At 39.1% G+C, this 11963-nt stretch overlaps 1 protein-coding gene across 1 annotated transcript in view; it reads right to left on the bottom strand.

Annotated features, from left to right (window-relative positions):
• Positions 1-11609, bottom strand: part of CNDP1 (carnosine dipeptidase 1) — a 74118-nt gene extending 62509 nt beyond the window's left edge. Inside the window, 5 exon segments of the mRNA XM_072604092.1 lie at positions 11291-11382; positions 11385-11412; positions 11415-11475; positions 11477-11543; positions 11546-11609. Coding sequence (XP_072460193.1) covers positions 11291-11382; positions 11385-11412; positions 11415-11475; positions 11477-11543; positions 11546-11594 — 297 coding nt within the window. The 5' untranslated portion in view covers positions 11595-11609.
• Between the last annotated feature and the right edge of the window lie 354 nt (positions 11610-11963).

Consider the following 11963-nt stretch of genomic DNA (forward strand, 5'->3'; position numbering starts at 1 on the left):
CCCTCACTTAAATCCAATTCACTTGCATCCCGTGGCATCACCTCTCTCCCTTGATGCTGTGGTCCTCTTCTAGAACAAAGGACAAACAACAAAGACAACAAAAAATGATGAAATAGATGATTTCAGAGAATTCTGGGTAGTGTGAATGAAGTGAGCAGAACCAGGAGAACATTTTCTACAAAAACAATATTTTAAAGACAACTTTGAAAGACTTAAGAACTCTAATCCATGCAATGACCACTGGAGTTCCAGAGGATTCATGAAGAAACATGTTACCCACTTCCTGATGGAGAATTGATGAACTCAAGCATAGACTGAGGCTTTTTTTTGGACTTACTCAATGTAGGCAGTCAATTTATTTAATTATACATATTTATAAAAAGGGTTTTATTTTTCTTTCTTAATGGAGGGGATGGGAGGGAGAGAAGGCAGATTTTCATTGAATAAAAAAATGAAGAAAAGTTTAAAAGAAAGACTTAACTCTGATTTTAATGCAGTGACCCTCTATGTCTCCAGAGAATTTATCATGAAGCATTTTGATCCCCTCTGAGAGAAAGACGATGAATATCACTGTGCAGAAACATTTTTGGACATAGCTGCTGGGTGGATTAGTTTTGCCTGACTATGGTTATCTCTTATAAGGATTTTAATTTTCTTTCTCAATTTTTAATTGGGGAAGGGTCAGCAGAGATTTGGCACTAGCAATATCAATGTCAAAAAAAGGACCATTATAACATTTCAAATTATTTAAAATTTTTTTTTCAAGTAACAAGTATTTTTAACATATTAATCTATTTCTCCCACTACTCCTACCCCATTAAGCAAATTTTTAAAAAGTCCCTCCATACATATCTATGTAGTCTGGCAAAAATGAATCCCCACATTAGACATATTTGAATATGTATGCCTCTTTCTTCATTTTAAGTTCATTACCTCTCTGTCAGGAGGTGAGTGACATATTTCATCTTCATTCTTCTGTTCTGGATGTGTTGGATACGTTGCATTTGAGATGCCAAGTAGAAATATTCATAGGGCAATTGGTGATGCATGACTAGAGTTTAGGAGAGAGATTAAGGCTGTACTTATTTATTTGGGAGTCACCTGCAAAGATAATTGAACTCACAAAGGGAAAAGAGTAGAGAATAAGACCTAAGATGGAGCCTTAGAGGACACCCATGTCTAGGTGGAGGGAGAAGGATTTTGATCAAGCAAAGGAGATATAGAAGAATATAGAATATATAGAATACAGGAGAATATAGAAGAATCAGTCAAGAATCATGTCAAGTTTAAGGAAAAGTAAGAGACAGTAGTGTCACAAAAGCCAAGGGGAGGAGAATGATCAGGATAGGAGATATTGGACAGCTACAAATCTGAACAGAGGTCAAGTAGGATGAAGGCTAAGAAAAGTCCAATAGATTTATTAATTTTTCTTTGTCATTAGATTTGGCAGTTAAGAAATCACTGATAAACTTTGAGAGAAGTTTTGTAGAACAAAGTTTTCTATCCTCCAAGGAACAGGCTAGTTAAGCACAAAGAGACTCAGTCCGGACAATGAACATCAAGTGAGGAGTTTTTGGGAGATATTAGAAAATGAGTACACTGAATGATATAATAGAAAGAAGAGTGTCTCTGGAGTCAAGGATTTGGGTTCAAATTCTAACTCTTCCACTTACCACCTAGGGAACTTATGAAAATTATTAAAAGTCTTTGTATCTTGTTTTCCCCTTTAGTGAATTTCTAAACAATTGTAATTCATTCAGTCCAAAATGTACAGTAAAATCCCAAGAAGCTTCAATAGCCATTAACAAAACTTTATCTCCAAACTGACTCCCTCCATGCTGAGTAGGTGGCAAACAATAAGTATTTATTGATTTACCATGATTCATACATGAAACAACTGAATTAGGATGGTTTATGTATGCTGAGTCAGCAGTTAGAGAAGATATAGGATTTAGAGATGGAAGAGAGACTCAAGACAATCTAGTCCAATTATTCCATTTTACAGATGAGGAAACTAAATTCAAGTAACTTTTCCCCTTCAATTGGTCTTCAAATCCAGGTCTCCAGCCTGAATCCTGGGTTTTTCCCATTGTACCTCTCCTCCGTATTAGAACAGGTACAAGAAACACCATCCCACTTGGAAGCTTATTTGGAAGCTAGGGGAGTTTGACCAAACTAAGTTAAAGAATCTCGACTCAATTAAGTCAATATTTAGAATCATTAGTTGTATTTCAAGAACTTCAACAATGGCCTGGAACAGAGTACTAGCCATAGGATCTACTTCATGTCCTTGTATTCTAAATTCAGATGCATTGTCCGCAGGCTTACCAGCTCAGCTGATTGCTTTTTAAGAGCTAATCTCCCATTACTACTTTTGGCAAGAAATAAAGCATATTATTTCAGGCAACAGAATTGGCTCTCAGCAAAAATGTTGTGGAACAAAAATTTGTCTTTGATACTCCATCCCCACCTTTCATCACCTCTCTTACCTAGTGCCCTCAGCCTGGTCCCTGATTTCCCAGGTACCCCCACTAGATAATCTCTAAGGTCCCTTACAACTTTAAATTTATGATCCCATCATCCCTTTCCCTCTGGGTCTTGATTTATGCTATGTGGTAGGTGTCCCACCCTAGTGTGCAGTCAGCTGCTATAGCTTAACATGTGACCATTAACAGGTAACTCATTCCTTCTGGAGAAAAAAATGATACACCCAAAGGAATAATAATAATAGCTAGTATTTATTAAGCAGCTGTTATGCACCAGGCATTATGCTAAGTGCTTTACAAATATTATGTCATTTGATTCTCACAACAACCCTGGAAGGTAGGTACTATTATTATCTCCATTTTACAGTTGAGGAAACTGAGGCATATAGAGGCTAACTGACTTGTCCAAGGTCACACAGTCAGTATGAGTCTGAGGCCATATTTGAACTCAGGTCTTCTGACTTCAGGCCCAGTGCTCTATCCATTGTGCCACCTAGTTGCCTTCTTACAGTGATTATTACAATTTATGATAATAACAGTGGGAATTTCAAGCATTATAATAAATCAGTTGGGAAGTACTTTGGGGTAGATGGACCTAGTCATATCACAAAGAGCTGGGCCTGAAAGTTGAGGTAGACAGTGGAGCACTGGGAGGCCACAGGGAGACCACTTTGTTTCTTGCCTAATAAGCCAGAGTTTCCATTATTGCCTAAGTCAAATTCAGACCTGTTAAAGACCTTGGCTTAAAAACAAGGTCTCCCACTGCATCCAGGGCCATCTTTAGTAGTCCTGATCTCACCTCAGACATTTGACACTCACTAGCTGTGTGTGGGCAAGTCACTTAACCCAAATTGCCTCATCCTGGGTCATCTCCAGTCATCCTGATGAATATCTGGTCACTGGATTCAGATGGCTCTGGAGGAGAAGTAAGGCTGGTGACCTGCACAGCCCTCCCTCACTCAAAGCAGTCAAGTGCAAGTCATGTCATTATTTCTCTGATGGCATGGTCTTCTTCGGCAATGAAGGACGAACACGCACACACACACACATCTTGCCACTGGATCCAGATAACTCCAGAGGAGAAGGTGAGGCTGGTGACTTTGCACAGCCCTCTGTCACTTAAATCCAATTCACTTGCATGTCATGGCATCACCTCCCTGATGCCATGGTCTCCTTCAAGAATGAAGGACAAACGATAGCCAACAATGGCTCATAAACCATAGTTCTCTAACAAGACCCCCTTATTTACCCATAAACCCCCAAAATAGTGAGGCTGAGATAATGATAACATGCAGATAACACTGTGAAAATGAAACATGACACATCAGATTGTTTCAATTCAATCTGAGAAACATTCATTGAGCTCCTATAGCACCATGCATTGTATTAGATATTCTGGGAGCTAGAAAAGGACATTTTTGACATGGTCTTAGGCTAAGAATTTGCATTTGAAAAGGCAAGACATCACATGCAAAAATTAAATTACAGTGTGAGTCAGAACATAGTAAATACTCAAACCGGTGGTATAGGAAGGAATCATTAGAAGAATTCAGATAGGCGAAAGGGCTGAAGAGCTGGTCTAGTAAAAGAAGGAATCCTGAAGGTGGTAAGGTTCAATTTGGGCTTCAGAAGGAGGAAGATTGGGTTGGGGAGTAATATAGTGGAGAAGGGCATTCCACCAGGTGAGGGAAATATGCAGGCCCAGAGGGAAGAAAGAAGAGTTGATGGTCCCAGCTAAAAGTGTTTTCTCCCTCTTCAGATTTCCCTAGAGTACTTTAATTTTTCTCCTTCCTGCTTATCACATTCCACCTTGTCTCATACTTGAGCAAATGAATGCACACACTCACACACCTTGTTTCTTAGACTATGTTATTTTAAACTTTGTATTCTTGCTGGAATTTAACTGTTAGTCTAACTGAATTTCCAGTAAGACAGACCGTTTCTCATCCTTCCACTCCTTTCTTTGCTTTTTATCCCTTTATCATGGCTTTCCTGCCCATTTCCCCATTCTTTTGAAGATTTCTTGTGAAATAGTACTATTATAAGAAAGGGGACGGGGTGTGAAATAGTACTATTATAAGAAAGGGGACGGGGGAGAGGAAGGTTAGACTAGATGATTTCCAAGATCCTTTTCAGTCCTAAATGTGTGGTCGTTTATGTTGTCAGGAACTTCCTATTTACCCAGAAACCACAACAACAGCATATTCAAACAGCAGGAACTCAAACCAAGAACCAGGCAGCAAAAAATGATCCTCATAAAGACAGAAGGTCCATGCCCGTTACTCCTCAGAAGATGCTCCCATTACTGACTATTAGAGCATACACAAGCTCAGTTACAAGGTCCCAAATTCACAAGAGAGTAGGGAAAAAAAGCAGCAAATTGGATGGCAGGGGAGGGGATTCACAGGAACACTAACAGCAGTGAGAAGACTGCTGGCAGGGAATGACGAAATGGAAAAAAATAAGGGATAGAAAGTACAAGAATCACAGAAGTCGGGAGTGGCCACTGGAGAGCCTTTAAGGCATCTAGGCACAATAACTGACATTCGAAGTAATGATTTTAAGTCCTCAAGATAAGATTTTTAAGGAAAATAGCTTGGCATAAGGAAATGATGCTTGAACGGAAGTACTAGATTCCAGTTCCAATTCTGCTGAATTAAGCGAGTCAGTTTCTCTGAGTCTCCGTTGCATGATCAGCCCTTACTGGGTTGATGGTTAATGACACACTTCTGTAGCTTGCTCTCTGCATTTGTCACTTAAACCTCAGTTGTTTGAATGCTGGTGATTCAAGAAATACCTTAACTTGTCTTTCTTAGTTTAACTGTCTAAAGTGGATATTTAAATTTTCCCTTGATTTGTTTTCTGTGCTACAGACAAATTAGCATTACTTTCTTTCAAATCACATCAAAGTTTTTGATGTTTTCTGTATTCCTGTGGTCTTGATATCCATGACACTGGGCAGAGAATGGGAAGAAAATTACTGACTTCATGAATAATTAATTTGTTCATATGAATAGCCTACAATGGGAATAAGCTCCAGTTTAATCCAGGGGTTTCTCTAAAATGGAGAAAGTATGAATCTTCCTTTAACACCACTAACTTCCTAACCTTTTCCTATCTGTAGAGAGGAAAACATGCTCCCACATATGACTTAACAATTTGACTGAAAAGAGATTTCCTCATAAGTGAGGTAAGCTAACTCTTTGGGAATTCTAGGAACAAGAATTTCTTTGGGAGAATTTTGCATATTCCAGGTTGTCTACATTGTGAGTCATTTTTTCCCCTGAAGGCTAAGTAAGAATGTTATGGAAAGTTTAATGGACTACAATCTCTATAAATTAAGGGATTTTTAAATTCTTTGCATCTTCAACAACCCTAGCAGAATGTCTTGTGTTTTGTTGGTGTGAAAAACATAGATTTGAATGAAACAAAGACCCAATCAAGCTCTGGATTTCAAATCCCACCCTCTAGAATTAAAAAGACGATCTGAAACTAGAAGATATGAAAGGGGGAGGCTGTGTTTATGGATAAATGTGAGAAAATCATGTAATATATTTTAAAAATTAATGTTGGGCCTTGTTTAAATGTATTTTTAACATATTTAATATTTCATGTAAGAACTTAGAATTAATTTAAAGGTACAAATTGTTTCATTTATTGTGTCTCAGCTTCTAGCCCAGTTCCTGGCACATAGTAGGTACTTAATAGATGCTCACTGATTAATTCAGAAATCTAGATCTCAGTCTGTTATTCCTTCAGAAATTTTTAGGTGGCTATGGCAAAAAAGAAGTTAGGCTAGTCCTCAGATGACATATGCATGGTCTGTTCCGAGGCCTATGATATTTTTAAAATACAGTTATCTCTTCCATGTCACAACTTTCCCCATAGAAGTTTCAATATACAGAAGTTTGGCAAAAGAAATTTTGGGGGAGTTTTAGAGAAGCCGAAAATGACACACAAAGGGTAGCAGATGACGCAGAGCCTATGATGAAACACTTAACTCAAATTTCACAATAAGGTACTATAGACACCTATAAAAGAAAAAAAAAATTCAGACTTCTTTTTTGGTATGAAAGTAGGGCCAAAAAATTTTACTCGGAATTTCCAGATTGTGAGGGTGCCCACCCCTGGGCCCCACAATATGAGAGGGATAACTGTAGATACGTATTTAAATGCAGACATCAACAATGATGTTTGTACACAAGTGTATACAGAAATATATGCATTTTTAAATATATTTCCAGGAGAAGGGCTGTGCCTCCTTAGAAGAAGGCTGGAAGAGTTGGGAGGCAGCTAGAGCTATTTATAAAGGAGCCAACAATACACAGATACAGGTAATTAATCAGTCAAATACATGATGGAAAGGGGAAAGCCTTTTGAGGGGATAAATGATCTTTTTCTTATTGGAAAAATAGCATTGTGGGAGTTTCATGTTACTGGCTTATATGCCTAGTGGGGTGACAATATCTCTTTTGGAGTTTTCTAAACCTTTGCAGCAGAATCCATTTTCTTCTTCGTGCAAAGGACTGCTTAGATAGATAATGAAAACGAAGCATTGGCCACAAAATGAGAAAGCCCATGATGGTCAAAACGACTCATCGTTAAAGCCTTGAGCAGAAGAAATACTGTAAAGGTTTTTTAATACCTAGAAGATTTGGCTGCAGATCTCAGAGAAAGTCATTCTCTTCAAACCCAAAGACAGAATGAGATTTATGTAAAGCAATGACTTTTTTTTTTAACCCCTAAAGGTTTCTAGCAGTAGGGTAAGCCTGGGAGAGTGTTCATGTATTTTTTTTTTTAAGTATAAGTGAATAGAAAAACATAGTATCTTCTCAAATGACCAATTTATGATAAGAGTAGTCATTAGAAACAAAAGCATAGCACCAGCACCAACGTTCCCCTGTTGGGAGCTTACCTATATCACAGGAGTATTTTCTAAGGGGAAATATACAGTCTCACATGGGCTAACTTTGCAAAGTGAAAATTATTTACTGACAGTAAAACTCTTGGGATGGATTTAAGATGGAGATTTCGACCTCATATTGATGGGGTGCAGACTCTGGGAGCCTCCTTGAGCTCCCCTTGAATCTTCCCACTTAATCTGGCCTTTCTTACTCAAATCTAATCTTCCCATTTGTTCCAGCAGTCTCAGGAAGCCCATGGGCTTTTCATTATCATTCTACTCAGGTCTCTGTTGTACCCCCCACCCTTGATCCCATCAAAACCCTCATTCCCCAGGCTGCTGACCGCTTCCATCAAGATCTGTATCCATTCCCATACTGCCCCTATCCAGATCTCTGGACTGCCCGACCTGCTTCCCACCCAAACCCTCCATTGTCTGATATCTCTTGATAACCTCCAGCTGTTTCCAGCCTTTGACCCTCCTTGGATTCCCTCCTTGGACTTCTCCTCAAGACCCTTTCTGAACCCCTCTTCCCATCACCCTGGACTACCAGACCCCACCCCCCACCCCACCCCCATCCCTCCTATACTCTTCTCTGTGTTTAAGTTCCATCTTGCCTCCATGCAGGTGCTCAATTCAATCCAGCTCAGACTCTGTCTAGCTGGGATTCTTTCTGGCCCGCTTATGAATATAAGCGTTACAAATTCTTAGGTTCCTTAAGAGGCAACACAATTTGGTGAATCTTTAATAAACTTGTTTTCTTTGGCTTTAAGAAGGCTTGAATCAAATTCTTTCGAACACGACCCGGACTGTCGGTATCTTGCGGTCCACCATCACCCCTCAACCTCGTCAAAACTATAAATTGTTGAGCAAGTACCATCTACATTGGTTAAAAAAAAAAAAGAAGTTTCCCTACTGGGAGTTCCTTATTACCAATGAAATCACAGGTCTGTTTCAAAAATAGTCTCTTCTTAATATCTCCTCAGAATTAATCCAACTTTTTTTTTTTATTAATCACGAGTAGTTTTGTAGTAGGGAGTATGAGAGTAGGAAGAGGATTTGCAGGAGCAAGTAAGTGAGTGGGTGGGGCAAATGTAAAGACCTTGTCTGAATTTTATTTCTAATAATAAAAATAAACATAATAACTAGTATTTATAAAGTGCTTTAAGGTTTGGAAAGAACTTGATGCATATTACCTCATGTTATTTTCACAACAACCCTGGGAGGTAGGTGTTATTATCCCCATTTTACATATGTGGAAACTGAGGCAGATAGACATTAAGTGATGTGCCCAGAATCCCACAGCTATAGCTAGTAAGTGACTGAGACTCAATTTGAACTCGGGTCTTCCTGATGCCAGTTCTATATCCAATCTATCACCAATCACAAATGCCTTCTTTTTGTTTTCTGTCTGCAGATAATGAATGCTCTGTGTTGTACTTTTAGTCACCTGGGCTTCAGAAACAACTAACTTCATTTCAGTAAGACTTCATTCACTCAGGAACAAAACTGTGACATCCATTTCTGACCTCCAACAGAGGCTCCATTCAAGGCATGAGATAGGCAAAATGTGCATTTTGCAGAAAGAGAACCAGATGGGGAAAACCAAGGGATTCAAACACTGGTCCCTCCTTTCCAGCTTTAAAGAGACAAAGCCAGTTAGTTAAAAAAATAGTAGATTGTGATGAAAAGATAATGATTTGGGGTGGGGGGGCGGGGGCAGTGGGGCTAGAAGAGAGATATAAGTCTGCTTTAAATTCTGGTTTGGGAACTTAGATGACACATGTTCTACTCTTTCAGTTCTTATGACCTTGCAAGAAATAAAATATCACTGATACTTTAATGAAAGAGAAAAACTAAAGAAAGGGAACTGTAATCCCATCTTCAGCAAAGTGCTGATTAACAAGTTTTACTTGGCAATGGTAATTATGTTGATGTTTCATCTTTTCTCTGTTTCTCATTTTTCCATGTCAATAATCTGTTTAAATAGACCAGGTTGAAGTCCTTCAATTATATACCCCATCAACACATTTTTATTCTTCCTTCTAATTTAGTATTAATTTTTACTTTAATTTGTCAGTGTCCTGACTTTATCCAGTGAGGCTATCCAGAGATTTCAGAAATCACTCACATCAGTAACCTATAATGTCCTTTATGCTAAAATATAATCAATTTCATTTTTTGTCATGATTATTTACTGTTCCCTATGTCCAAAGCCTGTGAACTATATTCTGGAAGAAAGTATGCAGCCTACATATATATGGGACTAATATGTCATCTATGAAGTTTTGACCTCTTTTTTTCTTATTTAGGAACTTTATTTTCCAGCTTTTTTAACCATTCTTCCTCCTCCCACCTTTGCACTGAAGTCACCAAATATTAATGCACATATTGATTTAATTTGGAGGGTCTTACCAGGTTCTTTGGAATTTCTCCAAAACTTCAATGTCTACATCATATGCTAGTGTATAATTTATAGTGCAATAATTTATGTGGTCATCTTTCTGCTAATATTTATCATAAGCTTGATTCTTCCAGCCCAATGTTATGTATCTGTGAGGGGCAGTTAGGTGGTGCAGTGGATAGAGCACCAGTGCAGGAGTCAGGAGGACCTGAGTTCAAATCTCACCTCAGACACTTGACACTCACTAGCTGTGTGACCTTGGGCAAGTCACTTAACTCCAATTGCCTCATCCTGGGTCATCTCCAGTCATCCTGATGAATATCTGGTAACTGGATTCAGATGGCTCTGAAGGAGAAGTGAGGCTGGTGACCTGCACAGCCCTCCCTCACTCGAAAAACAAAGTCAAGTGCAAGACATGTCATCATTTCTCTGAGGCATAGGTCTTCTTTCCCAACCTACACTAGCAAAGGATCAAGTGACCTTTAGGGTCTGTGATACAACCAGATCACAAGACTGTCTCTCTACTATTTCTCCCCCACAGGACAACATTTGCTTGATCCTGTTAACTGAGTTCTAGATGCTATTATATCAGGCCTTCTCCCTGTCTTGGCATATGAACTGTATCCATTTACAGGTCAGCTAGTATGCCTGTGTTCTCCATTCTTTACTTCTGGTTTTTCATCAGAAATATGGACCTAAATATTTTCTCTAAGCTTTAGACTGTTTCTTGACAGGTTCTCTCATTCATCTGAGACTCTCCAGGAACAAAGCGGGGAGAGAGTAGGGGAAATGGGACCTGGAGTTTTTAAATTTGATACACATTTTGGTACTTCAATATCACTCATCTTTCTCTGTAATGTATAATCTCCTTCCATTTTGATATATCTTCTTTACAATGATAAAACACCAGATCAACTATTTTTTGCCTCTGTTCTGCAGCGCTGAGCACACAGTAGGTATCTTATACATACCACAGTGAAGAGCTTATGTGGCATTGATTTGAGCAATGATCACTTGAGAATAAATAATAAAACCAACAAAACTTTGATGAGCAAAAACTTTCAATAACGAAGCATTTATACAACCCAATCCCAGCATCAACCTTACCAGTAAGAGAAAAATGAGAGGGGAAAAAACCCCGCCTAGCTGGATTAATTAGAGGAAATTCTGAACTCCTAAAAAGGTTGTATGTCTTAAAGTTTTAGAAGAAATGCCACTTTCTTCCTTCTAAGCACATACAGTAATCAAAATTGTAATAAAGTATTTCTACAGAGAGGTCTTCAGAGTCTGACTTAATACATGGATATGACCCATTTGTATGGATGGGACCTACTCTACTCCTCTACAAGAAGCTCAAGCTTCAGTTTTCCTTCTATAGGCTAAGCTTGACCTCTGCAATCTTGCCAACCCTGCATATTCATTCTTTTCTCTAGCCTGGATCAAATGATCACCCGTCTTAATCAGCAGTTAGGATGGAGGTGCCTTCTCTGTACTTACCATTCTTTTTAGTTTGGGATCCATTTGGAAGCTGGTCTGAGCCCTGTAACAGTGCCCTTGGACCCCAAAGGGAAAAGAAGGAAGAATGAAAGAGGAGGCACCGAGATAGTACCATTTAATAGCTGTACAAGCTCCCCGTCAATTCATGCCCCCTCTCAAGAGGAAGATGAGGGTCACATGAGGGAGCTATTCTTATTATGAAAACAAAGATGCTTCAGAGAAATCCAGTCAGTTCTACAGCAGAGAAAGAAACAATGAGTCCCAGACTAACAACAATGGGATGAGGTAGTGGTCTGAAGGTCATCAGATGCTATTGATAACTAACTAGCTCAGGGACCTTCTGGGGTCACAGACCAGGATATAAAACAAAGGGTAAGAAACTTTTGAACAGCCACTTATTGATTCCTGGTGCTTAGAGAAATGAATAACCCATTCAATCTAGTAAGAATGCCTTTAAGTACCCAGTGACCCAGTGACAATGGGGCGGAAGTGAAATCTTCCACCCAATTCTCTCCTCCTCTTCACTTACAGCACTATCGTCTTCCTAGTCACCCAAGCTCCAGACATAAGTGCCATCCTTGACTCCTCACTCCCTCTCACTGACACCCCCCCCCCCCATTCAATCAGTTGCCAAGGCCTGTAGATTTTACCCTTCCAAACATCTCTGCGGTAT

This window comes from Notamacropus eugenii, chromosome 4 (assembly GCF_028372415.1).
Source record: "Notamacropus eugenii isolate mMacEug1 chromosome 4, mMacEug1.pri_v2, whole genome shotgun sequence".
In the NCBI taxonomy this organism is placed as follows: Eukaryota; Metazoa; Chordata; class Mammalia; order Diprotodontia; family Macropodidae; genus Notamacropus; species Notamacropus eugenii.